Genomic DNA, 27,858 nt, shown 5'->3' with positions numbered 1-27,858 from the left:
AAGACAACATAATGTTTGCAAGTCCCTTGTTTATACACGTAGACAAACTAGACAAACAAAATGTCTAAAATTTCAGATGTTTTGTCGAGCTCTAAATATCTAGGTCACTTCAGCCCTCAATCAACATGGTAAAGCATTCATGGTTAAACAAATGATTCACCGATCGCGCTTCTAAAAGCCCCTCCCTTGGTTTCCGTCTTCTGTGATTGCTTCATCTTTTTTTTTTTTACCATAATAAACAGTTTGTATATTTTCTTTCCCATCTCATGGGAATGTAGGGACGTTTTTATGGGTTTCCACCGAACCGTATGTGTGTGTGTGTGTGTGTGTGTGTGTGTGCTCTCAACTCTCTGTCTCCCCTCCCCCCAACTCTCTCTTCTTGTCTCACACCTTAACCTACCTGGCTGCCTCTGTGTACTGCGCAGACACACCCGGCCGCCACCATTTCAACCAATCACTGCTCCAACACACAGGCACCCAGGAGGTGTACTTCCTGTATTTTTTTTACGAGAATGGAATGGGGCTTCAGGCAGAAGAGGGTTTAGCACTCTACTTTGCCATGGGGGGCCCACACAGGCAACCTCATGGGTCGGGGTAACCGGGACTAAAGTACTGGATAAGCTCGATTTACGACAGATCTGCCTATTCAGTAACGGCCTCAGCGAGGACAAGGCAGAGAGAAGGAGGAGGGGAAAGATAAGTGTCAATCTGTTGAAACTTGTTTGGGAATTTGAGAAAGGAGGGGAGGTGGGGCGAGCCTGAGAGAGAGGCAGCGAGAGGGAAAAACAAGGAGGGTTCAGGCGTAAACATTACGCTTCTCACAAGAGTCAAAGTATTGAGGGGAGAGGGAAGCTTTAATTGATTTAAAAATGGAGGACATTTGCTATGTCAGCGGGACAATGTGTAAACAGGGAACACATTTTTGTGTGTTGTGCAATCCCATGCTTTTGGGTTGAACTGGACCCGGGGGGGGGCAACAGACCTTCTCAGCATACAACATTCAGGTGAGTTTCCTTCACTATTTATTTTCTTCTTCTTTTCTTCTAGACTTCTTCTGTAAATCGCTTGTAGTTTGAGCACAGTTGGATCGAGCTTGAGGATGGTTCACGTGTTACATGTCGTGCCTATGTGTCACCGGCCCACGTTTTCTGAGGAATTTCTTTTGCTGAAAGTCTGTGCTGGATTCTCAGAGAACTGCAAGAGGTTGTCACCTTTTCTCTGGCACACTCTTCTACTTTATTAAGTTATAATGCAACCAATGGCGTAGAATTTTATATACTATAATACTTTAAGCTCTCAAGTGTAAGGGCTGCACAGCATTGCTGCAACTATCAGGTCACAGTTAAGTTAGAGACAGTTTTTAAGTATTCTGAACTGTGTGACATTAACTTAGTATGTAAAAGTGTGCGGACTCGTATTGCTAAATTTGATTTTGTCCCTAAAAATTGATTTCTAATTCAATCACCTGTTTTCTTTTAGGCTCTCCAAATTATGCTACAATGGGTACCAAAAGGCTTAGCTGGAACCCCTTTGAGACTTTATCAAGCAAAGGCAAATCTGACTCCAAGCTCCAGCCAGGTGGAAAGATTTCCCGTGATCCAAGTCCCAGCCCAGCAATGACGGCCCAGTCGGAGCGAGAGAGAGACAGTAGGCGAGAGGAAGACCGGAGGAGCGAGAGAGAGACGTTAAAAATGAGGGACAAAGCCAGAAGCAAAGAAACGGACCCACGGGATAGGTACTATGGAAGGGATCGAGCTCCTGCACTCCGGCCCAGAGAGGGAGAAAGAGAGTGGAGGGAGAGAGAAAGGAGGCAAGGAGAAGACAGAAGCAGGAACGGCAGGCTGCTGTCGAATCTAGAGAAGTTGGCCATGAGAGATGTAGAAAGTGCTGCGAAGAAAGGAGACACTTTTCCCAAAATGAGAAAACGAAGCGCAGATCGTGGAACGGGAACGCCGTCCAACGCCGAGGTGGATGAGGAGGAGAGAGGAGAGCTGAGACGGCGAGACGGGCCGAGGAGGGCAGAGCCCGATGACTGGGAGCGAGAAAGAGAGAGGGCACGACGCAGAGAGCGGCACAGAGAGAGGGAAAGAGATGAGGTCCGAAGCAGGGGAAAGGAAGAGGGGAAATACACTCTAGGAAGACCTGTGATAGAGGAGGAATTCAGAAAGAGGGAAAGGTACCGGGATGGTGATGATGGGTTTAAAGGTGGGACAAGAGAAAGGGGTCACTCGCTGGACAGGAGAGACAGGGATGCAGGAAGAAAGAGAGAAAAGCCAAGGCCAAACATGGGAGAGAGGGAGGCCTCGGTGCCTTCTCCTCACAATCCAAGACTCATCTACTCGGATAGGAACGACAGGGCAGTGACTCCAAGGGGAGAGGGAAGGAGGGACATCAGGAGCGAAGGTGACAGTGACGAAAGAGAGCGGAAGAGGGAGAGAGTGAAACACAAAGAGAGGCAGGAGTGGACATATCAACACAGCAGAAGTGAGGGGGACGATGCGGGAAGAATGCAGAGGGAGAGATATCAAGATAGGCAAGGACACTGGGAAGAGGACAGGCAGAGATATAGAGACGGGGACAGAGAAGCGGATCGATCCAGGAGGAACGGGGCGAAGAAAGATGAGGCGAGGTACAGAGAGGTCGATCGGCGAATTGAAAGGGAGGGAGGCGGATTGAAGGAACGGGTGACAGATTTGAAATATGACAAGAGAGAGGGGGACAGTAACAGACAGCATGAGCAGAGGACAGGCAGGGAAGTAAAGGAGGGGGAGGGCGATCTAAGGAGGGACGATAAGATAGAGCTCAGAAGCCGATCTGAGACTCATCCCAGGGGGCCGCCGCGAGTCCAGAGCAGCGGAGAGTGGAGCAGCGACGTGGACTGCGACGTGAGGTATAGAAGATACAGAGACGGTAATGAAGACAGGGAATCGGGGCGAGACCGCACTGCTGGGAACGACAGGGACGTAGAAAGACAGAGATATACAGCCGCAGAAAGAAGTCAAAGGGAGGAAAGAAGACATGAGCGGCAAGACAGAGTCAGGGGAGAGATGACGGCGCGGAGGAGGATGTGGTTGGAGCCACAGAGGGGCAAGAATAGTAAAGGGGAGTTTGTCGACACAGAAAGACACGCGATGAGGAAAGAGAGGAGGAGCAGCGAAGGAGAGAGGAGCAAGGAGTCAGGGGGTGAGTGGGAGCGAGAGGGGCGGCGAGTGAAAGAGGAACCAGATGAGAAGCACTTGGACAAAAGTCGTTACAGGGGAAGGCAGGAAGGGAGAAATGGGCAAAGGGGAGACGGAGAGAGGGAGGGACTGGGTGTGAGCGTAGACGGAGAAGAGGAGGTGCAGAGAGAAGTCGAAAAGGGAGGGATAGAACATCAGTCCGACGGGGACGGAGGGACAGAGCGAGGCTTGGAGAGGGAGACGGACCACACGGAGGGAAGCGACCGAGAGGAAGAGCGGGGAAGCCGCTCTGAGAACGAAGGAGGAGGAAGTGAGACAGGATGGAGTCATGGCAGAATGCCGTCAGCAGAGGACGGTTTTGTGACCGTTTCTAGCGGTGGAGACGAGGAGGACGAAAAAGAGGAGGAGGGGGAGTTCGAGGACTGTCCGGAATTCTGGGAAGGCGCACCCAATGGCCGCTCACCTGTTGCCGTGGAGGGGTGCGAGGGAGACACGGAGAGGGGAACGGGAAAGGAGGAGGCGGATGATGATGAAGAGGAGAAGGAGAAGCAGAAAAAGTACGTCTTCTGTGTGATTGGGAAAACGTCGCCCCGGTCAGAAGCCACCGAGACGTCACTGTCACAACCTGATCACACGGGGGGAGGTGTTGAAAGAGGCAACCTAAACAAAGACATTCCCAATGATTGCGGCGAAGAGGCTGCACAGCGACCTCACCGTGACCTGAGTGGAAGTGATGACTGTCCGATTATCATCATCCAGGACACCGAGATTAACAGCGGGTTTGACCCCCCGGGGGAGGAGTGGCCAGCCACAGGAGAGACAACCCGAGAGGATGTCAGACACACAGTTGAGTTGAGGAACAAAGTCGAGCACCCGATCGCCATCAAAAGAGACTCGCGGACCGAAAAACTTCTCACTGAGTGGAGAGAGAAAAATAGAGATGGGGTGGAAGAAGAGGAGGAGCAGACCACGCCAGACCTGAGTAACCCCTACGGGGATGTTTGTTCTCGGCTGGATATGAAACAAATTCAACCCATTTTGGAAGCGATCAACGCTGCCGCAATGAGTCCGGAGGAGGTGGAGGCCATTCGGATTCGAATGAGCGGGACGTGGAGCATGTCCGAGGAGCCCAAGCGGCATTCCCAAGCCCCTCACCTCAAATGGGCCAACAATGTAGTGCGGGAGATTTTGGGACCTTCAGAGCAAAATACCGTCGCTGAACCTCCGATCAAGAACGACAATGGACGACAGCAGGAGGCCGCAGAGGCGCCTGTCTCTAAAGTGGGAACGGGCGAACGGCACTCGGAGCCACAGCTGGAGGAGGAAGAGCCGTTGGAGGCGGAGGGACTGAGAGGTATGGAGCAGAGTCAAACTGACATGCATGCTGACCAGTTGACGGCTATGCATGCCGATGACACACCCGCACACACTCATGCTGACACACCGCTAGACACAGGAGGGGAGGAGGATCAGAGTTTGGACGAAGCGGCCGGGCCGTCTGGTCACCTTCAGCTAGAGGACACAGTTGTAGAGGCGAACCATAGCGAAGAGGTGGGCCAGGAGGTGGAATTATCAGAAATGGAAAAAGAAGCAAGAAGGGAGAAGGAGATGTATTTGTCGGTGAGCAACACGCTCTACAAGCCTAACAGCTGCCCCATTCTGAATTATGAAACTGAGTCTGACCTCCTCGTTCCCTCCAGAGAGGGACAGGGTGGCCAGGAGCTGGAGGACAGAAGTGGTGAGAGCGAGGAGGAGAGACAGAGAGGGGAGCCCGAGGAGAGGAGCTCTGTAGGCGAGGTAGGAGAGAGAAACCAGGCAGAAAGCAGAGAGGGAGAAGTTGTTAGGGAAAAGAAAGGGGCGGGGGGCACTCTGACGAGCAGCTGCAGTTTCCGTGATTGGGGTCGGGAGGCTCGGATGCGCAGACGGGGTATCCGTAAAACCACTGAAAGAAGGAATGGAGTGAATTTAAAAGTGGAAGAAAAAGAAGACGATGATGCTGGAAGGGATCGCAGAACCAGAATATTCTCTACAACAGGTAAAAAGGAGATGATGAAGATGGGGGATGGAGACACTGTCAAGTTTGTCATCGATCAGCAATCAGAAAAAAAAATTTAACCTTATCCCGTTGTATTTCCGACTCAACAGCCTTTTACGTACAGCCAGATTTAATCGGGGGCAATCTTCTTCTCAGTTCCCGTTTTAACGTCTTGAAGTCAATATTATTTTTGTCAAGTGGATCACAAAACCCACATTGTAGTGGAAACATCAGCTAATAGACATTATCAGTCTGCTGACATCACATCGAACCGCGTCACAGTGTTGTGGTGCCACGGTGGTGGGCGGGATAAGTGGAGGTGGAGAAAGTGGCAAAGCTTAAAGACTCAAGCGGACTCTGCCTTGAGACATAACAAGAGACGCACGTGTTTTGGAAACACACTAATCTTTACTCTAATGCTAACTACCAAATTAGCATAACATACTTTTCTTTTATAACCTATTTATGTATTTATTTTATTTATTTATATTTTTACTTCCATTGTAGTTCACGGTCGGTTAATTAGGATCCAGAGCGAGCATGCTGTTATATAGTGTTTCAACAAATGGATACTTTTTTATTCCAGATGATGATGAGGATGATAAAAGCAAAAGCTGGGGAGAAGTAGAGCTGAGGTGAGTGAAATATCACACACACACACACAACGCGGAACAAGACATTAGTGGTGAAGACGTGAGACGGAAGGTTTTTCTCTGTTGTCGGATTGTTTGCTCGTGTTTGGACTCACACAGTACCGTCATGTTTCTATATATTCAATACAAATGCTTCACCCTAGAGTATGTTGGGCAGCTCTGTCTACCACTCTTTATAGTTCTGAATAAACTGTTGACCTGGTGACTCTTTCTTGGCATTACAGGAATGTTTTGGACACAATTGACAGACGGAAAAGGAATTCAAGGTTTTTCAGTGAGTACCCTTTTCCCCCTTTTCTTTATTTCTTTCTGTATTGAGTCATGCAGATGAAAAAGGTTGTATGCTCTTCTTGCACACATAAGACATTATTAACTCCTATTTTCAAAACTATTATCGTTGCTACAATATTATGATTGCAGACATTTTCGTTTCATAAACGTCAAGATTGATTACTAGAAACGGTTGTGTATGCAAAGGTGACGTATCTTCTGATCAAATCTGCCCTATATGTGGTCGGGAAACGCAGCTCACGCATTTCCCTTCTGCGTGTGTGTTTCATTTCTGAGTGAATACATGCCGCATTACTGTTTGTCTCTCCCCCTGAGCAAGTTTCCTCTAGATTTAAATGAAACACACGTGTGAAAAAGAAAGTCCAATGTTGGCTCACACCATTTTAAAATGAAGAGCTAAAATGGCAGCGGTTCCCCGTGGCCTCTGATTCATATGAATATTGCGAGAAATGGGGCAGGAGTTTTTGTGCTACATGTGTGTCTGTGCACGCCGGAGACAGGTCTCTACACGTATTCATATCTCCCAACTCGGGAGAAAAACTGCCGCTCTGCATTTCGACAAGCATGTGCAAACGCAACGCCAACTGCAAACAACTCCGCTGGGCTAACGTTGCTCCTGTCTCTCTCTCCTTTTTTTCTTCTTTCGCTGCCTAAAATTGTTCAATTTTCCATCTCTGTTGCTCCCTCTCTGCCCTTGCTCGTCTCCTTTCCTCCCCTCCTCCCAGATACCGCCCAGCTCTACCAGCAGTACAGCGAGGCCGCCCAGAACATTGAGATCAAGCGGCAGGCTCGCTCCGACGTCGTCTCCGTGTACGGGGACAGCATCCCGTCCCCGTCTCCCTCACCCCCTCCCGCGTGCAGACCTCTTCCTCCCATCCCTCCCGTCCCGCACCCCCACTCCCTGCTCCAAGTGGGCCCCGTCACCAGTGTCAGAAACTTGCCTCTCCCCGAGCCCCCCAAGAGCGAAAGCAGGCCCCCGTCCCCGCGTCTGTCCATCTCTCTCTCTCAGTCGGCCACGCTGTGGCGGGAGCTGCCGGGGGTCCAGGACAGCGCTGAGCTGGAGAAGCTCACAGACGACCAGAGGCGACTCCAGGAGGTAACGCGTTGTTTTACTGCACAGATGAACACGGCCACCGCTTGGTGGAATTTGTTTTTGTTCAGCCGGTATAAAGGATTTTTATTGATGTAGAAACGTGGTGCCAAAAAACCTGCCTATGTGATTTTCAATCGAATTAAGTTTGCAATTCTTTGGAAACGTGTTGCGCAACAGTCGCACCTCCAGAGAAATCCAGGAGACCGCTCCAGGCAAAAGCAATGTGCAGGAACTCGCTTTAACATCACTTTCACTTCCTGCTTTCATGGCAGATTGGCTTAGATTCCTAGATTACTTAAAAAAGGTAGTCCAAGACATTGTTTCACTGCAGCAGCATTTGCAAATTTAACAGTGAAAAATATAAACGCATATTCTATATAGTGTAGTGTATCATTAAATTGTGTTTGATATGAAAAGCTACAGGGAAGCTGCTCATGTGAAATATTGCTCCAAAACATTCTGTTCATTTCTCCGCAGTAAATAAACATGACAAAGTGAATCTCCAAAACAACAAATATTTCTCTTCTACCCTGAAATACGATGCTAATCTGTTAACCTTAAACGATTCACTTCTTTGTGCTTTTTTTTTTTGACCGCTCGCATGATAATTGCCAAAATCTTCCTAACAGTTTAACATCAGCAGCTTCTCTCCCCGTCATATCATTGCATGGTGGTTTCTTTGAAATAAAACGACCCCTGGGAATCAGTCATTCCCAGTTGTTACCTCACACAGCAGACTAGATATCACGTGATAAATCCAGTCTTGCCACATCCTAGAAGATCCCTTCCATCGATTCACTTTTCTGCTGCCAGTAAGAGGGGATTGCGTAAGGTGTTTTCCTTGCCAACGTTAAAACTGACATGTCTTAGCTGTATGCATTGTGAAATCTCAATTCATCACATCCCTGTCAAAATACGCCCACCGGAAAAAAAAAGTGTCATCAGTGCTTTTATGAGTACTAACTTACTGGCTGCTGTTTATAAATGACTCTGTGTTTTACTCCCCTCTCGTGTATTTTTCCATCTAGGTGAGATTTGAGGTTGTGACTTCAGAGGCCTCCTACTGTCGGAGTTTGGACATTGTTGTTGAACACTTTGTACAGAGCAAGCCGCTCGGCGCGCTGCTGACTACTCAGGAGAGGAACTGGCTGTTTTCGCGGCTCGCTGATGTTCGCGCCATCAGCCACAGGTTAGAAACGCTGCGCGTCCTGTACCCTCAAGTCCACATTTAGATGAAACATCTCGCTGTGCAGGTACAGTAACACAAATCTGTTGGAGAAATAACCGAGAAAAAAAAACACTTTTATTTTTGTTTCAGTTTTTTATCAAAGTTAGAGGAACGGGTGGAAACTGACATCATGCAGTTCACCGTGTGCGACATCATTGCTCGGCACTGTCAGCGCTTCAAAATGGTTTATGTTCCCTACCTCACCAACCAGTCCTACCAGGACGCCACCTACCAGAGACTCATGTAAGCCACCCAGTCAAGCCGTTCTGCTTTCGTCTGTATTCTTTTTCTCTTTTGGTCTGTATTCAATTTCTCTTTGTCATCCAGGAATGAGAATCCCGGGTTCAGGCGAAATGTGGAGCGATTAGAGAGGAGCCCTGTTTGTCAGAGGCTTCCTCTTCGTTCCTTCCTCGTGCTCCCCTTCCAGAGGATCACAAGAATTAAGCTGCTGGTCCAGGTGTGTGTTTGTCAGTGTGTGTGGGTACGTAAGAGAATTTCTAAAACCCTTGATGGGTGACAACCATTTTTGTCTCACTTTAACACTTTCGCACACTGTTTCTGTCCAGAACATTGTAAAGAGAACAACTCCTGGTACTGCAGCGGCAACTCAGGCAATCAAATCTTTGAAACTTCTAGAGAAGGTACAGTAACATCCTCTTTACACCTTACAGCAATGTTCCAGTTATGCCAGTTGTTTGACAATTATCCCGGGTATTTTGATGCTTTGGTGACTATCTTCTCTTTTTGTTTAATTTATTTAGCTGATTCAACAGAGCAACGACAGCATCACTGAGATGAAAAGCATTGAGTCGCTGGTCTCCCTCAATGCAAAGGTGGACTTTGAAGGCAGGGTGAGTAACGGCTTTTAGGGACAAAGTCAAACGCATTCCATTGTCCTGATGTGGTCAATAATGGGACTGATACAATGAAAACTGCAACTAAAACATAAAGATAACTGATGTTTTTCTTTTATTTGTGTTGAGGTTTATTTTTATAAAGATTTGCGTGATTAATTGCATTGGAAAAAGCATTTGACATTTGATGTAATATATCGGTGCTAAATCACTATACATCATTACATTCATATAGGTCTTTTTTCTTTCCAGCAGAAATTAGGAAAACTTTTTCCTTCTAGTGATATTTTTTAAATCTACAACAAAACAAGAAACCTGATGAAATGATCACAACTCAGGGGCCACTTAATGACTGACTCCACCACAACAACCATTGTTGAATGGCTTTAACTCAGTTGCCATGGAGATTGTTAAATTGCCCGCGATCTGTAGCCCTGTGATGACATGTCTTAATTTATAAATGACGAATACCCAACTAACCGCGAGACGTGGTCGAAAGTCCCCTGATTAGGAACCTAAGTTAAGATGACCTTTTTAAACTTGAACTTCCACTCAAAAATGATAATTTGCCTTTTTGTCCCTCTGTTCTCGGTGTGGTTGTGTGGTTGTCGTCGTAGACTCTGCCTCTGATCAGTCAATCTCGGAGGCTGGTGCGGGAAGGGCCGCTCACCGAACTAATGGATAACTGTCAAAAGGAGACGGAGAGGAGTGTTTATTTGCACCTGTTCAATGACTACTTGCTGCTTTCACTACTAAAAGAGTGAGTCAACAACAACATTTGAATAATCCCTGTTTGCTTCATCCTGATACCTCGTATACGCGCGCTTTTATCATCCCTGCAACCTTATCGCTGCCTTTCCTTCCGCCATCTCATTTCTCTTTTGTGCTTTGGCTGCTTCCAGAGGGGGAAGGTTTACCGTAATCGACCACTGTCCCGTATCAGACGTGCGTGCCGAGAACTTTGGCTTCAAACTTCACTCCCTTCAGAAGAACCTGTTCCGGCTGCACATGACGCACAGATCGCCGGTGCTGCGGACCGACACACAGTAAGAGGCCGAGGCCGCAGCACGGAACGGCTCCATGTCATTTGTCACGTCGGAAAGTGGAAAGAATGTACTCTTTTTGCTTTCTTCAGGAGTGATAAGCTACGTTGGATGTCTGCTCTGTCGCGGAAAAATCCTGAAATCGATTTTTTGGGCGTAAAAGGTAAAGTATGCTATTTCGTTGGAAGTATTTCAAACTTCACTCATTCCTTAAATAACACTCAACGTGTAACTCTATTGTGAATTGTTAATTCAGATTAGAAACAATAAAGGCTTAATTTCCAGTTGTCATTTTGGCCAAACGTTGGTTTGTCAAATGAAAGTTAACAAGCTAAAGGCAAAGCATTATAGAAATAAAATAAATATAAAACTGCTTATCGGGAAACAAACTATTTATAATGCTAATATTATCTTTCATTACCGTGGCTGATTAGAACTTAAGTCAGACTGAAGGTGGTGCTGCTCTGCTTGGAATGAAGTGACTTCAATAAACTCAATCTATTCACTTTTTTGGAGGCTTGGGTTCACTATCTGAGCATTACATTAGTTTGCGTTATTCATAATTGATCTATTGGTTATAACTGTCGGTTTGACTTCTCTCTTTTGTCCAGATTTGCCACAGATGCAGTGTATCCGAGCTATTGTTTCACAGCAGCCTGACGAGCTGTCGTTGGAAAAAGCAGATATCATTCAAGTGCACCAACAAAGCAGTGACCGTAAGATCATCACATTACATTTTTAATCATTTCCTCGTGGAAATTGGGATTCACCTATTTTATATATAAAGCCTGGGATTATTATAGATAAGCACACATCTCATTTTTGTTGTGATTTTTTTTCTTTTTCTTTCCAGATTGGGTACAGGGGATCAGACTGTCGGATCGGCATCATGGATGGGTGCCCGAGTCACATTTGGAAACCATAACCAACCCAAAAGTCCGGCAACGCAACTTGGAGGACGCCCTCAAACTAACGACTGCCACGGCTGCTGTTTGACCGACTTAATAGAGGGGAGCGCTGGATGCAGCGTTAAGGATACGACACCGTTAACTGCTACAAACTGCTGGAAAATTTAGGACATTTTGGACATTTAGTGCCCCGAACAGGGCATTATGTTGATCACGATGGTGAGGTCAATGAGATGCTTAAGAATGGACCCCCAACGTGACATTGGGTCTCACTCGGTTAAACAATACGTTGCTGTTTGAGAAATCCTGAACTGCTGAGGCCTCCCTGAAAGACATTAAGGACATTGGGATTATTTTAAGTGTTATCTGCAGTACTGTACAAATATTGTTCATGCTGTATTACATCAATGAACTGTTTTGTGAGAAAATGTTTTCAAAAGGGGAAATTCTTTGCTTGGAAAATGATTTTATTATCTGTGTATAGTGAAGTGTCTGGTTCACGTCAATTGTACATTTTGGCCCTGCAGAGAAATTATGCAGATTGTAAAAGGTGATTCAAATTTGTATGTAGAATACATTTCAATGACTTGAGATTAGATTATAACACATTTTACATACATTTCATATTGAGAGGGAAGTTTATTGTCTCTACCATAGAAGCTGTTCTGGTCATGCATGAGCTAACTATGACGTAATAAACATTACCCCAACAACGCTGCGCGTACAAAGAGATCCTTCACTGGGAGGCGCGCGCGCGTGCGTGCGCGTGTGTGTGTACTGACGTTGATCTTTGAGAGCTGTTGACTGAAGAAAAGACGTGCAGATAACGCACGTAGCCCCGCTGAGGCGTGATCGTAGGCGTGACCCCAACGTCGCCCTAGCCGGGTTCTGGGACCCGCTATTGGTTATTTGTGCCATCATTCGGGAAAAAAAACGGGGAGACGCGCGAGAAGTTAAAAAGGACAGCCGTGACTCATCCAATGTGTTCACTGCGAACCGGTGTCTTTAAGAATGCTCCGCTGTGGACCCGCCTCTGCTTTCCTGTGAGTGGACATCCCGCTGTCAATCTACAGGCTAGTCGCTGATTGGTCACATATCTAGTGGGCGGGCCTTGCAGTGTTTGTTGTTTTCGTTGAGGGGAATATGACATCTGACTGTCGACATCTTTGAAATCGATCGTTTTCCCGATAGTTTTTACCCACTGCATAATTTTCTGAATCTTCGCGAGTCAAGGGACCGGTGCCGTCAACCTGGACTTGTCGTATTTTAAGGGGAAGTTTGTTGTCTCTTTAAAAAGGTATGTAACGTTAAACAGCGACGCCTTGTCGATCCTGTAGCTAGCTGCTACTGTTAGCATTTCCGTTTACAGCTAGAAACGTAAACAACGCGCTTCGGATACAGGACGCCCCCTAATCCTGTTACATGATATGGACCACGAGACGTTGACAGTAAATAAATCCCCTCGATTCCTGTTGTTAGTTTGGTAATTTTCTTTAAAACATTTATAAAACGCAACCGGTGAAAAGTGACGTGGCCTCACTTCACGATGGCCGAAACAAAGTGAACCATGAAACTTAGGTTAGTGTCATCGAGACCGAAGCAATCTGTACAGTAAGAGGAGGAGGAGGAGCAGGAGGAGGAGCAGGAGGGTGTGAAGCTCTAGCCGTGTTCGAACTTCACGCTGGAGTGTTTTCATCGTTCGCTTCACCCATCGAAGGGTTGTTTACTCCACCCGCGGCTCTCCAACCTCCCTGACGTGATTTATTATTGATATGATAAGTCTAGTTATTCTGTTTACAAAGGCTCCTGTTGCTGGTTCATTGTACTAAATCACACATACTTAGTAAAAATCAAATTCAATTGATTTAATCATATGAGTCTTTTGTAGTAGTTGTTTAGTAGTCGGTGTCTTGTGCCATTGCTGTAAAGTTAAATGATATTGGAAATAAGATGCCCATCAAAACTTCTAATAATAGAAGGACTGTCTTCCAAGAACTGGTTTTCTTCTAGATTTATTGAATAGAAGTTTGACAATCAAGCAATTTTATCAGATCTTTGCAAAATGCCCATCATTCCATGAATACCGTAAAGCACAGGTGCACGTATAATGATACTATAAAGATCAGTTCATCGATTTGAATCAGGCAGTTGAATTAACAAAAAACAACTTATGATTAATCCATCTAAACAACATTATTTAAAAAGGGATGGCTACCTCGGTGTAGAAAATAATGGGAACCCTCTTACAGTGACCAATGTGTGTACCACCCGCACCTAATCTCTATAAGCAGATATCTGTGCGTCGTCGGCTCGTCACCCTTGACTCCATTCCCACATCTCCGTTAGCCAGTCGGACTGTAAACAATGACCGGTGCACGGAGGAGGAAGTCAGCCGCGGCAGATATCTGGAACCATATTTGCTGTTCGCCCCCAGAGGCTAAATCGTCGCCATAACGACGGCTTCTGAGTTTTAGCCATCCCTAATATGATCTCCATTTAGCACTTGTGACAGTGGGATACATCTTATCTTGCAATATGATAAAACTGCTCTTATGGCAATCAATACCACTCCTTGACCAAGGAAAATTCAGCTGGTTCTCTTTCTCCTTTTTTGTTCTCGGTAAATACATCTTTTGTTCGGGTGAGTTAATGTCTTCTTGTGTTGTTTGTTTCCTTTTATTGTTTTCAGATGGGCAGTCAGTACCAGCGCTCCGTACCACTAGAGGTGAGGAGAGCAGAAGGAGAGAGAGTTCGGGCCAAGCATCCTGACAAGATACCGGTCAGTATGATATCTGGCTCATTTCTGATAACTGGTTACATTCCCTCTGATTGACCGTGAAGGAAAATTAGCTAGGAAGTTATGTATGGTAATGTAAAATTACTGGCCAGATTCTGGCACATGAACACATTACTTTCTCCTGTTAGTGACAACTGAATTCTCTTGGCTCTTTTTGAACCAGATCATTGTGGAGAGGTCCACCAGGTCACGGGCTCCTGAACTGGACAAGAAGAAATACCTCGTGCCCGCAGACTTAACTGGTGAAACACATTGAAAAGCTTCTCACATCTGCCTGCCTCTTCTATTGCTCCGACCGAACCATTTTTAGAGCAGACATTTTGAGAGGTCACACCAGCAAAAGCATGGTTATATTTAATGAATGTTATAGTTGAACTGTGTGCGCCACTTCACTGTCGTTGTTCACTGTGACACTAAATGGAACTGGGGCATAATAAATGTTATTCATTCCACCTTATTTCCATTTCCAAATTGTTCTGCATTGTTGTCTTAAAAGTACAACCGTTTTGTTTCTGTCTTGAGACTGACCAGTCACCTAGATGTTTCCTGCGCTGGCTTGTTTACGTTCAGTTCATTGCAAAACGACCTTTGCTGACAATCTCACTCTCTCTCTCTTTCTTTCCTCCCTTCCTTATTTTCAGTGGGCCAGTTGTGCTTCCTGATCCGTCAGCGTGTGTCTCTGAGACCAGAGGAAGCGCTCTTCTTCTTTGTCAACAACTCCCTTCCCCCATCCAGTTCCCCTCTCTCAGCTGTTTACGAGGTAACTGAACCTGTCCAGACACACGTTACCTTGACAATCAACACTTGCATCTCCAGTAGAACATAGTTCACTATTTGAGTGTAGCTACTCACGGCTGTGAAGCTTCTGGTTACACAAACATGCTTCACCGTTTCCCTCCCCACACCAAAAACGTGTTTCAGGCTGCACAGATCTGCTTAGACGGCATTTCTGCTTCACTTTTTTTTTTGAACTGGCGTCTAGACTGCCAGTAACTCCATGCACATAAAAAATAAACAAAAAGTTACCGAAACTTTGACGTCAAACTTTTAGATATATATAGAATATTTAAAAACTCCAGAATAATCAAATGAAGCAGACAGATACAGTAAATGTACTGTATTTAAGAAGTAGAAACTGGTTTTGTTACCAGTTTAGCTTTGTCGGTGTGGTTGGGTCAGTCGATAAGCACATTTTCACGTACATATAATGCTGAATAATGAATTTCTCCCTTGCTTTGTTGTGTTCCAGGAGCACCATGAGGAGGACCTGTTTCTCTACCTGACCTACAGTAATGAGAGTGTGTACGGTGCATGAGGGAGGAAAAAAAAAAGACTGGAGAGAGAATGAGAGGAGACAAAGTGGGGCCGTGAGGATTGAGAGTAAAGGCTGTTTGTAATGCATCACACCACTATTATTCTCTATATTAGCTTTGATAAGCAACTACAGTACGCGGTGGGAGAAAGGCTTTGCAGGGGGGTCGCTAGCAGGGTTAACCTCCGTCAGTATTTTTGGATGAGCGTAAAGCATTAAAGTACACTTCAAGTTATGTTGATTGCTTATTCGGTAAAAGAAGAAAGAAAAAGAAATAAGTTACCGACGTTATCTTGGGATCTCTCATTATCTTTCTCAGTCATCTGTATTTAATGCAAATAGTTTTTTTTTTGTAAATTAATACCAAACCTTTGTGGGAAATAAAGATGAGAATGCAGAATATTTTGAATTGTTTGTTTTTGTGTCTCCATCCACTTCACTGGCGGTTTAAATCTTGCCCTTTCCTAGTTCATGTTACACTTTTTAGAGTAGAGACATATTTTAGATCAAATTGACAATAATACTATACACAGTTTCAATGATCACATGAAACTATGAATACACACAAACTCCTTCCTCCGGAGCCACTTTTGTACATAGGATGTGGTATTGGGGAAGCACAGAGGACAAATCTTCATGGGGAAGTGTTCTATCTTTATGGACTAGATGAGTCATACAGGCGCTTGAGGAGAATTTGTAGGTTTTACAAAAAATGTTCCCTCATTTCAGCTGTCTACGTGACAAAAGATTACATAATTGTCGGTTGACTGGCCGGCTCTGAAAGGTTTTCTCGGCAAATCGAAAGTTAGACAAACAGAAGAGAGGAGCCATGGAGATGCAGGAGATCGCCAAAGAGGTGGAACAAGGCGAAAAAGATGAAGGAGCAAGTGAATCGATGGTGGAAGTCAGAACTGAAGGTTTGAAGTATTTTATTCATTACATTCGTATATATGTATATGTATACAGTGCCGTCAAAAAAGTATTTTCCCTCTTACTGGTTTCCCGTTTGGCAGTGTTCCTTTTATTAAGGAAAACAATACAACCAAACCTGGAAGAAGTAATTGATCAATCATGAATGATCTGTGATTAACCATATTTTTTTGATTCAATTCTACTGGCCGAAAAAAGCAAATACTTTTTTACGGCACTGTATGTACAACGGAAAGTTATAATTGAAACGTATGACAAAACATTTTTTAGGAAGAATATTTTGAATATGTTTAATTAAAAAGAACAACACTATATAAAACTTAAGACTTAATTTCAAATGGTTATTTCTGTTTAAATATGTATGTGACTGTTTTTGTCTCACATTAGAGAAAGCAGAAACAGACCTCTACTCTGAACTACAGAGTCCATCTGAGGACATATATTCGGAAGCTCTGCTTGTTGACCGTCTGGCTACAACAAGATCAGGTACACTTTTACAACAAAATATTTAAAAATAATATGTCACTTGATGTACAGCTGAAAGGAATGATAATGTAATTCACTCAAAAGAACAACATTTTGTATCAACTTCCCAACATTGCTTCTGGAAAGTGTCTTCATCATCCACGTTACTGTACTGTCTCAACTTTAGTTTATGATAATGATTATGACTGTTTTGTAGCACGCATATTTCTATAAAAAGGGGAAAGCAGAAACAGAGGTATGACACCAGTTTTAAACCACATCGTACTAAACTATAACCCACCCTAAACATTAAAGTGAGACGGTGATAGTTTGACTCTCAAGGCTTTTGATAATACCGGCAGTAAAAGACTTTCAGTTTATGACAGAAGAGAAATAATAACTTTTAAAAAACGGAACGCAATTTATTCATGGCCTTTCTTCTTAAAGATTACTTGAATGATAAATTGTTAAATTATTTTATCAATTTGGTTTGGAAATATATTTATTTATTTCAAGTACACTGTTAAAAATGCATTTTTCCCTTTTTTGTTTAAACTGATGTTTAACTTTATTTTGAATATTTTAATGTGGACAGGGTGAGAATAACGATATTCACGTTTATACATAAACCGAAAATCATGAACTGAATGTGTTTATCAACAACACACATGCTTTTCTGTTTTCAATGGTGCGCTAATCTAAGTTACTATACTGAGTTATTTGCAAAAGGTTTATTCTATAATTTCCAACTTGGTGTAAAGCAGATTCATGTACCTCGTCAACAGACACATAAGTTAATGTTTTCATTGTTTGTGCCATGTGTACCATATTTCCTTCCTTGACAAAGAAGACAAAAAGAGCGATGCAGTAAAAGTCGTGGAAATTGAGGGACAAGCTATGCTCTGTGCCCCATGAATAACTTAGGAATCAGTGAATGTCATGTTGCTATAGCAACGAGACAACGGCGCCGGGGGAGAGGGGTGTGTCTTAAAACTGCGGAAACAGACCGAGGAGGACACAGAAAACAAGCTGCGCCACAAAATACCGGGCCTCCTTTTTTTCATGTACATCAAATTTTGTCGCACTTATGGCGAGGAAAAGAAGGACGAAGGCAGGGAAAACGCGTCACCCGAATCCAAGTTATCAGTTGAACTTGAGAGGGGTAAAGGTAGGCCAGGCCCTTAATGGTGGTTTGTGCATGTTCTCATTATTCAAACCGTCTCACATGATGTGTCCCTTCTCCCTCAGGCAAAAAGACTGAGACTAACACCCGTCTGTACCGGGCTGCGTGTTTGTTTCTCACCATAATCTGTCTGGTCCTGCTGCTGGTCGTGATTATCCTCAGTGTGAAACGTGAGTATCTGCAGCCTGCAGCATGTCTGCAGCCAAGTATATTATTAGCAGTCTGAAAGTCTCTCTGGCACTGCAGAAATACTTTTGTTATATCTTTGCTCACAACAGAGCGATTTGAGATTGACACACACAGGTGCAGCCTGTGGGCGTTCTCCCTTGTTTTTACTCACCCTGCTCTGCTTTCTAGTCCAAACCACAACAGGAGAAACTGCAGCAGTGGGCAGGCAGGGGGCTCCGCTTGCTCCAAGGTGCAGCCATGACGAGTGCCTGGATCTATTCCCCATCACCCAACACCAACGTGAGTGGGACGTCCTCGGCAGGAAACACGCTGCATAAGCCAAGGAAGCGTCCAAATCAAAAGAAAATCGAATTATTCTCTCTCTATTGCCATGTTTCTGGTGACGGTTCTGCTTTCTCAGTTGACCAAATAGGATTTCAAAGCGACACAGGAAGTTTCTTCATCTGATCATTTTTAGAGAAATAAGAACAGTTTCATGTAAACAGCTGACTGATTGGCTTTATGGCTTCCTCTGAGAACAATAGTTTAATTTGATATTACACATAGAAAAGTATGGGCTACAATACTGTGCAATGTAGTCCACATTAACTAAGTCACTGCATTTAGCTTTCTGGAGGTTTTTCTGCACTGATCCCTCTCTCCTGCCAGGTTGTGCCTGTCAGCAGTGCGCCAAAGGGTGGCTGCCTTTTGGCCGGTCATGTTTTTTCCTGTCCACCTACCGGCTTAGCTGGGACGAGAGCCAAAGGAACTGCACCGCCAATGGAGGAGCTCTGGCTGTTGTTTCCAACCGGAGAGTTCAGGTGGATCTCATATTACTACCTTCTCTGACCGTGAAGATTAACTAAGCAGTTCATCAAAAATGGTGATCATTTTTTGGTGAATGTAAAAACTGTGCTCTTTCGTCTAGAATTTTCTGACTGAGAAAGGGAAAATGATGTACTGGATCGGGCTTAGGCAAAAAGGAGCCGAATGGACCTGGGTCGACAAAACTGTGCTGAGCCAGAGGTGATGAATTAATCAATCCACTAATTAACTCAGCTGTGACTGTCAAGTTCTGTCATGGATTAGTAAAAAAAAAAAGGGACACATTTCTTCGTAAAATGAGTCATTATGTATTTGGAGAATTTACTCTTGGGGGTTACTTATTTAGGCACACATGTATAACCCTATTGTAAAGCTCAGCCGTACTAGTGAGAAGAACATAAGAAAAACCTCTACTAGACCTTTACTAACTACGATCTCAGTCCTAAAATATACAATTTTAGTTCCACACTTCTGACAACATAACAAAACATTTTGTGCTTTATGAAGACAGATGTGATAGCAGAACTGTGGTTGCAGTTTTAAAGTTATAAATGCTTAAAAATGCAACTTCACTAAAAACAAATGTGCACAGGATCCCAGGATTAAAACCGTGTAATAGTCAATATCTTTTTCTTCTTTTGAAGTTACTGGAAGGAAGGTCCATCAGACGGGGATTGTGGGATCCTCAGCAATGACAAACCTGAGAAAAACTGGATCAAAGATTCCTGCGATTCCGTCGGCTACTTCATCTGTCAGCTGCAGCTCTGAGAGCATCTGTCTCCTCAACAAATCAATGAGCAGATTAATCCTCTGCCATCAATTCCTCCATAACATTTCAGATCATACATCTGTCTTTCCATTTTAATCATATGCAGCAGAGAAAGATAATGGAGCTTTTTAGATGATATATTATATTTAATGCTTGAAGAGCATATAGACGTATATATAGATATAGATAGGTAATACTTTTGTTTTGAACTGTATTGGATAGTTGTATCTTCTGAATGATTCTGTAGAATGCTGTCTGAAATTTCCATAAATTAGGGCCAGTGCGTTTGTTTTAACAATGTTTTATTCTCAAAATTTAATGCAGCTACACAATAAGTTCAATGTCTATGTTTCACTTTATTTTAGCTTAGCAAACATTACTGCTACTTGTGTTTTATATGGCTACAAAAATAACACACACTTTTTTTAGCATAATACTGCAGGAATAATTGCACCGTTGAATACATACATCTGTTGAGTCTTCGTCTTGAGTTTGTTCATCATTAAATTACATTACATTACATGTCATTTAGCTGACGCTTTTATCCAAAGCAACCTTCCTAAACATATTTAATGCACTGGTCCTCCCCCAGCTCGAGCGGCTGCATCTCCAATCCTATGGCGCTGTCGCGAATCACCTGCCAACCTGCACGAGACCTCGTGCTGTTTTTACGTCTGAGCTTGGGGCTTTCTGAGCTGTACCCCTTTGTTGTGTCCGTCTTCTCCAATCCCTCCTTTTCCTCCTCTTTGGAGAAAGCCTTGACGTAGCGTCGCATCTTTTGCAACATTTGATCATTTCTGTCCTCAACCCTGAAAAGAGTGAAAAGGTTTATTTAGCTGCTTGAACCATCTTAGTGAATCTTCAAAGGGAGCTCTTTGATATTTTCTTTAGTCGTGATGAAGCAGATATGCTGATTTTTGATTGTTACGAACCTAATAAAAGGGTCACGCCTCCAAAAACTTTGGTAATAAACGTTTGCCATTAGGACATATTAATTCATTAGAAAAGATCAGCGGCTTTAAAGTGCACGTTGGTGTTGGTTTTACTGCAGTGCTGTCTGACCTGAGATACCAGCGCTCCATCAGGCCGTAGCTGAGCCCACACACCCCGAGCCGAGGCCACAGGCAGCGGGGCAGCCTCCTCTCCAGCATCAAAGTTGTGGCTACCACCTGTACGACGACACTGCAGCTTTTAACCGCAACGCACAAAATGCACGGTGGCATGTTCGCATGCATTTATGTTCGTGTCCTTAGATAAAAGTGCATATTTGTGCGTTACCTGAGTCCTCCAGAGCTCGTCTCTCTCCTGGGCCACCCTCCAGTGCGTGTCACTCATCATGGCTATCAGTAGGTTTAGCAGGAGGAGGTAGGAGACCAGAGAGAAGGTGCAGTGCAGCACGTAGACGATGGGAGGAGTAATGATGGTCTGGTCCACAGGCATATCTATGAGGCCCACGCTGAGCTGAAACAATGAGAAGAGCGCGATGGGAAAGGAGCGATATGCAGGAATGGAATCAACCTCCTGTGTCATGTACACCGTCCAGAGTGCTGAGAAGGAAGCAGAGAAGAAAAGTCAGCCTGTTTTCAAGAGCTACTCAAATCTTCTACTTTGTGTTTGTAGATGTCACCAACAAAAATATACTCACAGGTGGAAAAACCAATGAGTACAATGAAACTCAGCCACATAAACTTTGTCAGGTCTCCAAATATAACCTAAGGGGAAATGAGACACATGTTAGGTCAGTCTGCAAACACAAATAGGTGAACCTCAAGAACCAAAACAACAAGTGAATACATCTGCTTCAAAAACATGTTGGTATGTGTGCATGTGTGTGTGTGTGTATAACAAACGGTTATTTAGCCATGACTCACACACACTTACGGCATGCAGCACTGTGTCCTACCTTCTGTATCATGATGACATAAGGGCCGAGCATTTCAAAACCTCGGGCGAAGAACATGACGTTGCACCAGCCGAGAAGCAAACAAACGGCCATCACCACAGTCTCCCCCTGCACCTCGCAGACTCTGAACACAAACAGCAGCACCACCAGGCAGGCGTAGCTGATACTGCTCAAAACAACAACAACAACAACAACAACAACAGACAGGTTAAAGGGTCTTTCAGCACAGTGCGCTTTATTGTACCGCTAACATGTGTTTTCTACTCACAGGATAAAATGGAAGGGTCCCCCCAGTGCGGTTTGGCCAAAATAACGCTTTGCCCCGACTCGCAGTATGTCAGGGATCTGATGGAGAACAGAAGCAGTCAGCAGTGCAATATATACATGCTTATGCAGGGTGGGAAAAGGCGAAGCATGTTTCAGAAACTAACCTCCAGCAACAGGATGGCAAAAGCTCCCAGGATGCTGATGATTTCACCCACCAGCCGCAGGTTGTCCTCGTGTGTCACATAACTCTCCTAAGGGAACAAGCAAAGATGTGTTGGATATGTGTTTTTCGACACATACCGTTAATAGACAGAGTGTCACATGCAGGTGCACACTTTGACATTTACAGATGCACAGTACGAGCAAAAGAAATGCTATTCTTTTGTAGTTTTTTTAATTCTATAGGAACGACGCTGTAACTTATAGACCGTGGAGGTCATCCAGGGTCACGAGTGACTTTGTTGATGGTCATAAACCTGCATGGTTGCGCGAGACGGAAGATATCCAGTGTTAAGCACTGCCCCTGGGGGGTCAGGAAGGACGAATTAAAAAGCCTCCTGGGGTCCATTGACGGGCAAAGAATTCAGATCTTTTACTTAAAGGTCAAGGGTTTGGTGATATCCAGGGGCGAGGTTGCAGATTTGCAACCAACTGAAACTTCTCTCAAGTGCCTGAAGGGAAACTTTGTGTTAACACAAAAAAGTTAACGGCTCTTTTTTTGAGCCAGTGTTTTGTTGCTTTGAGCAACTGTAACTCTTCATATGTAAGAAAAAAACCATCATTCTAAAGCAACACCAAACACACCGATTCTGGTTTTCAGAGGGTTGTATACTCAAGAAAACAATTAAAATCATAATACCAAACAATAATCATTAAAATGGAGAAAAAAAAATTAAAATATATGTGTAAATATATTTGATACACATCATCAAATATCTTTGCTCAATTATAGTTCATTAGTCAGCATTAATATCATTAGTCAGCATTAATATACTTAGTCATACTTTCTTTATGGTCGTGTTTTGTTACCATAAATAAAATACGGCAGTTTTATAAAATCACACTTGAATGTCACATATATGGATCTACATACCTTGAGGGTTTTCTGGACGCGGATAGTTTTGTCAATGTCTGACTGCGTGTAGTTCTCTGGAGCGTCCTTCAGAGGGCGATATTGACAACACAGTGTGAAGGTCCCGATGTACAGCAGATACAGTAACAACAGCAGCCTGAAGCAACAATATGAGAGAAAAACAGCAAACTGTAAAACCAGACTGGTTGTGCGTACTGTTCAGATGTTTGATTTCAGATGTCAGACTGTACCTGAAGTAATGTTTCCCGTACAGGTTCCACTTAAGACTAACCAGCTGCCTCACAGGGGTTAGTTCCAGTATCTTTCTCGCCTGGAGAACAAAACTAATTGTTATTTCTTCACCTCACATCAACAACGTTATTTTTCACCGTCATACTTTGCATCTCGTATAATACCTCTTTCCGGTGGCCGCACACGATGAGCTCCAGCACGGACTGGTTGTCGGCCCAGGAATCGATCTCTGTCAGGTCGTACAGGTTAGAGGTCAGCGGGCCCAGACTCCACTGGACCACTCGCCTTTTATTAACCAGGTGCTGAAACGCCTGAGAAAGACACAGGGCGGCGCAGCAGTGAGGATACGGTCAGTGGAGTAATCGACTCCACCTTTCATGTTTTGGTTTTCGCCCAGCGAGCCTCAGGCTTCGTATCACTCACAACAACATTCCCCTCTTTGGCGGCCAGTTTGAAGGGTGTAAGGCCCCGGTAGTTGGGCACCATGTCCAATGGCACTGACTGGTCCAGTTCTACGTCACGTGCCATAATCAGGTCAATGGCCTGGCAGGCAATCGTCTTGTTGGGCTGCAGAACCAAAATGTGAAGCACGGTGTTACCTAGACGGAAAAGAAAAAGATGCGGGGAGGGTGTAGACGAGAGACAGGATGAGAAAACCGGAGGCTGTGAATGATCAAAATATCAGTTGTGTAATAATCCTGAACTAGCGCAGTACAGTATTTCATACCTCGGTAATCCTGCACCCTGGTGCTGGCCCCGGCGTCAATCACCATGGAGATGATGTCTTCGTTCCCGGCACACGCAGCAAAGGACAGGATGTGCTCACCTTTTGACCAAAGGCACGTTTTGAAAATGTCACAAAGCACAGAACACATTTTGGGGAACCTCGTGGCTACTCGCACCCGTTTTACTGTAAACAACTTACCATAGTATACGAGCCCCCCTATCCTCTTCCTGAAGTAGAGGCCGGTGACTCGAGGTGTAGCCACGTCGCCCCCACGAGTGATCAGATGATGAACCAGATTGATGTTCTGATTGACAACAGCGATGTGGAGAGGAGTAACACCTGGGACAGAGTGGGGAGAACATTGTGCATCAGTCCGCTGTAAATTAGCAGTTCCCACAAAAAATGTGTGTCTTTCTCAGCTTCTTACAAGGGGAGAAAGAAGCATTCAATTAATTCAACTACACTACAGTAACTAAAGCTGCCAGATAAGCACAACAGATACAGTATTTTCTTTTGAAATGTAATGTGATAGAAGATTAGAGTAGCATGAAACAGCATTACAACAACAGTTCTACAGTATCCTTAACTTTAGTTATTTTCTATCACTCACTGTAACCCATCCTTGCATGTTTCTGTGGGGGTCCTAATAACATGTCTGCCTCAAATGTAGTTGTGTTGCACTCTCTTAAACGGATGCTTAGTTATTGGTTTGAAGCTTTTGGAGATAATTTTAAGGTATCCAAACTTTGACTCATATGAAGTAGGAAAGTGATTTGACTGAACTAAAAACAGCTGCTACGTGTGATCGGTTGTTTTAACATATTTATTTGTGGTGATGCTGTTACTCGCTGCTCAAAATACCTCACGACTTTAGCTGAAAAAATGTCCTGTAATTAGCTGAGCAGCCCGCTGTGTGTTTGTGCTCGTGTTTCTGTGTGAGTGTGTTGATGCGTTTGAACCTTGAAAGAGCTCTGAAGTCATGGGCTCGTTGATGAGTTCAGGAGCTCCGTCCATGAGAGCTACAGCGGCCTCCAGGTTATCAGTCATCACGGCGACATGGAGCGCCGTCTCCCCGAGAGCTCCTGTGGGACGGGATCACCGCTTGAGACGTTGCAACCGACTCAGAGCTGCTGTGAAATACAGTCACGGCTCAGCCTTACCTCTCTCGAAGATGTTAGTGGACGCACAGCTCAGCAGTTTCTTGATGCACCCAACACTGTTCTTTTTAGCCGCGTAGAAGAGAGGAATATCATTTATACTGGAAAAAGAAGAGAAACATGAACAGTGTTTAAACAACAACAGGTTTGATAGAGTCAAATGTATTGTTGGACACAGTGGAGAAGGGTTTTTTACTATTTTGTGTGTAGCAGAAACGTCTCATCCAACATCTGGTTCCATCCTTTCTTGTTTTGAAGGCGAAACCTCAGCTGGGTCCACCAATGGTTGAGCTCGCTGGGAGCGGATCTGGCCAGGGACGGAGACATGGACACCTCTCGTCTAGAGGAGACAAAAGTGGATGAAAGAGAGGGAAGCAGAGAATACAAACAGATAAATATGCAAGACAATACAATAAAGAAGACAGCCATCATTTAGGACTCAAACATGGATTATTTCATTCATTGTACTGTTTTAAAAATAAAATGAAATAAAACGACAAAAAAAAGGAGAGAAGTGACTCAATCCCACCTTTAAACAATAAAAGTGCTGCTCCTCAGGTTCAGATGATCCTCAGTGTTAACACTCAAATTTAGAAGCACCTGTGGAATGGCCCATGAGGAGGACTGAAGTCCCACAGGCGTCACTGATATTTATGACCCCAGCCTTGAGGGAGGAGACATGTGGAAGTGCCAGAGAATGAATGGGTGGAGTGGAAGGATGAGTGATAAGCAGACAGGTGAGACAGAGAGAGTGATGCGGTTGTGAGCAGGTCGACTTTCACCGCAGGTCAGAAATCCCACAGGGAAAGTCGTGCTTTAGGATTCAACTCCTTCACCATGCTGATCAGACATTATTCGGCTGTAGTCTGTCACCTTTAAAAATTAAGTGACAATGGTCCGTTCTCTAATCACAGCATACATCTCTGTTACCACCAGGCTGGTCTACATTCCACCATCTACCACCAAAACCCGCATGACCACTATGAAAATCCTGCAACATCATTGTTTCTAGTGAGCCGTTAAAGCAAAACCTGTTTGGATTCTGCAAGCTTGTGTGCCTGAATGTGGCTTTGTAATTAAAACCTGATATTAAAGTGTGATTGTCCAACATGCATTCTTTGTGATGTTCCATTAGGGTCCAGAACTCTCTGGGTAAAACTGGAATTGTTTTGTGGAAAAGTTCTGTTTTCAAAAATCTAAGAAGGAACGCATGCACCAAACTAGTTTCATTCATAACGATTTAGCATGTTAGGTGCCATGATGGATGTGTCAACAGGAATTGTCTCTAACACGACAATTGCCACATTACAGAGACCATAATGATCATTTGGGGGGCTGGAAACATAATGCCAATTATCCTCTGAGGTTCTGAAAACAAAGCTCACAATACATTGAATGTTTTTTGGTAAGATTGTCATTCTTTATTCCAGTAAGAGTTGATTTGGCAAAAAAAAGAAAGAAAGAAAACAGATTTGATTTACCTGTGAATTATTTGTAAACTGCTTATTCAACTTTTTACAACACCTCTGGTCATCTGGGTCACATGTGTCGTAGGTGTTTTGCTGCACCATTTATAGGTGATGACCAGCAGCCCGGTCAGCCGCAGGTTAAACAGGGTTCAGGGAGACTCTAAAGGAGGCCCTGATAATGGTTGCCGACGTGGTCGTCATTTAGTATTGTGGAGATAATAGCTGTTTACCCGACAGAGAGCACCATCTTTGAGACGTGTCACAGAGACCTGTGGTTCCCAGTCTGTCAATGTCTTCACAAAGACACAATAACGCCATGAAAACATGATTTTGTGGTTTTGTGAGTCTCTTGTTTCTGGAGATACTTACCAGCATGTCTTTCACAACATTGTTAATATGAGTCGGGACACCACAGTAAACAATAATTACCGACATCTACCTTCATGACAGTTAACAGATGCTCCTATTCAGAGTGACTTAACACAATAGAGCTCAATACAAACTTTAACTAAACTTCTAAACCTTCACTACCCTCAATGTTTCTTAATTTCTCCCTTTGCACAATAATATTAGACTAAATGCCACATATCATATTCATTTTTCATATTCTCATATTATCTATAATACAGGAAGATATATTGTCAGCGGTATAATAAGTATTCAGAAAAAAGTCTGGAATTGAGTCCAAAAAGTAAAATTAGCTTGTGTAATGGGAATATTTCAACCTGTTCTTTATGCAAACTACCTAGACACTGTACCTAAGTAGCACAATTCCACAAGTAGACTCTGATACTTACAACCACTGAATCATTTCTGTTTTTGAAACGTCAACATAAAGTTGAGTGAGGTTCAACGTGACTGAGTAAAAGTGACATGAAGACAAGGAGAAGTCACTGGTCCTCTACCAGTCGCGTTGCACTGAAACACAACACACATCGCCGCTCGCGCATTATTCTGCCCGTCTGATGCATCTGGCAGAATAATGTGTGAGCGGTGTTGCTATCAGTACAGATCTGCTGTGATATCAGCAACAACTGGACATGTGGGAAACCAGCGTCTGTTCTTGGGTTACTGCGGATCCCAGCAGATCCCAAACTCAGATTTGACTCAAAGCTGCTGATCCGCGGAACCTGAAAGACGCAGAGTTCACTCTTTAACAAGGTGAAGGTGACATCGGTACATCAAGGTGAATACTGTATATCGCTACATATTGTGTCGTTGCACTAAAGCTAAAACTGGCATTTCAGTGAAGATATAGCTTATTTAGCAGCTTCTCAT

The 27,858-nt window shown here is 44.1% G+C and overlaps 4 protein-coding genes across 5 annotated transcripts; 3 read left to right on the top strand and 1 right to left on the bottom strand.

Annotated features, from left to right (window-relative positions):
* Nucleotides 1–488: 488 nt before the first annotated feature.
* Nucleotides 489–11,998, top strand: arhgef5 (Rho guanine nucleotide exchange factor (GEF) 5). Of its 2 annotated transcripts, none has more exons than XM_040165710.2 (15): nt 489–1,004; nt 1,480–4,533; nt 5,801–5,849; nt 6,092–6,141; nt 6,884–7,254; nt 8,280–8,440; nt 8,570–8,722; nt 8,807–8,936; nt 9,046–9,120; nt 9,241–9,330; nt 9,951–10,093; nt 10,236–10,379; nt 10,469–10,539; nt 10,988–11,092; nt 11,230–11,998. In XM_040165710.2, the coding sequence occupies exons 2-15, from the start codon at nt 1,500–1,502 to the stop codon at nt 11,370–11,372; spliced, it is 4,719 nt and encodes a 1,572-aa protein (XP_040021644.2). In that variant the 5' UTR covers nt 489–1,004; nt 1,480–1,499; the 3' UTR covers nt 11,373–11,998. The 2 variants fall into 2 exon arrangements, with proteins under 2 accessions (XP_040021644.2, XP_040021643.2); XM_040165709.2 differs by having other exon boundaries at nt 1,480–5,214.
* A 38-nt stretch (nt 11,999–12,036) lies between these two features.
* On the top strand, nt 12,037–15,795 carry LOC120810880 (gamma-aminobutyric acid receptor-associated protein-like 1). The gene is made up of 5 exons (XM_040165856.2): nt 12,037–12,581; nt 13,974–14,063; nt 14,245–14,323; nt 14,723–14,841; nt 15,331–15,795. The coding sequence occupies exons 2-5, from the start codon at nt 13,974–13,976 to the stop codon at nt 15,394–15,396; spliced, it is 354 nt and encodes a 117-aa protein (XP_040021790.2). The 5' UTR covers nt 12,037–12,581; the 3' UTR covers nt 15,397–15,795.
* Nucleotides 15,796–15,797: 2 nt separating this feature from the next.
* On the top strand, nt 15,798–20,692 carry LOC120810865 (C-type lectin domain family 4 member A). Its single transcript, XM_040165836.2, has 7 exons — nt 15,798–16,310; nt 16,711–16,809; nt 18,037–18,141; nt 18,329–18,439; nt 18,809–18,960; nt 19,068–19,165; nt 19,609–20,692. Exons 1-7 carry the CDS (start codon nt 16,223–16,225, stop codon nt 19,730–19,732), a joined length of 777 nt encoding a protein of 258 aa, XP_040021770.2. The 5' UTR covers nt 15,798–16,222; the 3' UTR covers nt 19,733–20,692.
* Nucleotides 20,019–26,112, bottom strand: trpv6 (transient receptor potential cation channel, subfamily V, member 6). The gene is made up of 17 exons (XM_040165740.2): nt 25,641–26,112; nt 25,308–25,451; nt 25,115–25,212; nt 24,914–25,036; nt 24,153–24,293; nt 23,955–24,053; nt 23,651–23,826; nt 23,392–23,538; nt 23,227–23,306; nt 22,997–23,132; nt 22,068–22,154; nt 21,905–21,981; nt 21,637–21,802; nt 21,379–21,445; nt 21,012–21,280; nt 20,796–20,902; nt 20,019–20,542 (listed from the first exon to the last, which is right to left on the bottom strand). The coding sequence occupies exons 2-17, from the start codon at nt 25,436–25,438 to the stop codon at nt 20,293–20,295; spliced, it is 2,154 nt and encodes a 717-aa protein (XP_040021674.2). The 5' UTR covers nt 25,439–25,451; nt 25,641–26,112; the 3' UTR covers nt 20,019–20,292.
* Between the last annotated feature and the right edge of the window lie 1,746 nt (nt 26,113–27,858).

The sequence above is a fragment of the Gasterosteus aculeatus genome, chromosome 20, assembly GCF_964276395.1.
Source record: "Gasterosteus aculeatus chromosome 20, fGasAcu3.hap1.1, whole genome shotgun sequence".
Lineage (NCBI taxonomy): Eukaryota > Metazoa > Chordata > Actinopteri > Perciformes > Gasterosteidae > Gasterosteus > Gasterosteus aculeatus.
This window is presented reverse-complemented; position numbering and strand designations above follow the sequence as displayed.

What these genes read in the sequence shown, in the direction of transcription:
- LOC120810865 (XM_040165836.2), top strand. Translation starts at nt 16,223, where the DNA reads ATGGAGATGCAGGAGATCGCCAAAGAGGTGGAACAAGGCGAAAAAGAT. An exon ending in TCTGGCTACAACAAGATCAG is followed by an intron (nt 16,810 to 18,036) that starts GTACACTTTTAC and finishes CTTCTCCCTCAG; the next exon opens with GCAAAAAGACTGAGACTAAC. An exon ending in TTTCCAACCGGAGAGTTCAG is followed by an intron (nt 18,961 to 19,067) that starts GTGGATCTCATA and finishes TCTTTCGTCTAG; the next exon opens with AATTTTCTGACTGAGAAAGG.
- LOC120810880 (XM_040165856.2), top strand. Translation starts at nt 13,974, where the DNA reads ATGGGCAGTCAGTACCAGCGCTCCGTACCACTAGAGGTGAGGAGAGCA. An exon ending in AGCATCCTGACAAGATACCG is followed by an intron (nt 14,064 to 14,244) that starts GTCAGTATGATA and finishes TTTTTGAACCAG; the next exon opens with ATCATTGTGGAGAGGTCCAC. An exon ending in CGTGCCCGCAGACTTAACTG is followed by an intron (nt 14,324 to 14,722) that starts GTGAAACACATT and finishes CCTTATTTTCAG; the next exon opens with TGGGCCAGTTGTGCTTCCTG.
- trpv6 (XM_040165740.2), bottom strand. Translation starts at nt 25,438, where the DNA reads ATGTCTCCGTCCCTGGCCAGATCCGCTCCCAGCGAGCTCAACCATTGG. An exon ending in GACTTCAGAGCTCTTTCAAG is followed by an intron (nt 24,294 to 24,913) that starts GTTCAAACGCAT and finishes ACTCTGTCCCAG; the next exon opens with GTGTTACTCCTCTCCACATC. An exon ending in AGGGGGGCTCGTATACTATG is followed by an intron (nt 24,054 to 24,152) that starts GTAAGTTGTTTA and finishes TTTGGTCAAAAG; the next exon opens with GTGAGCACATCCTGTCCTTT.
- arhgef5 (XM_040165709.2), top strand. Translation starts at nt 1,500, where the DNA reads ATGGGTACCAAAAGGCTTAGCTGGAACCCCTTTGAGACTTTATCAAGC. An exon ending in TGGGGAGAAGTAGAGCTGAG is followed by an intron (nt 5,850 to 6,091) that starts GTGAGTGAAATA and finishes TTGGCATTACAG; the next exon opens with GAATGTTTTGGACACAATTG. An exon ending in GAATTAAGCTGCTGGTCCAG is followed by an intron (nt 8,937 to 9,045) that starts GTGTGTGTTTGT and finishes GTTTCTGTCCAG; the next exon opens with AACATTGTAAAGAGAACAAC.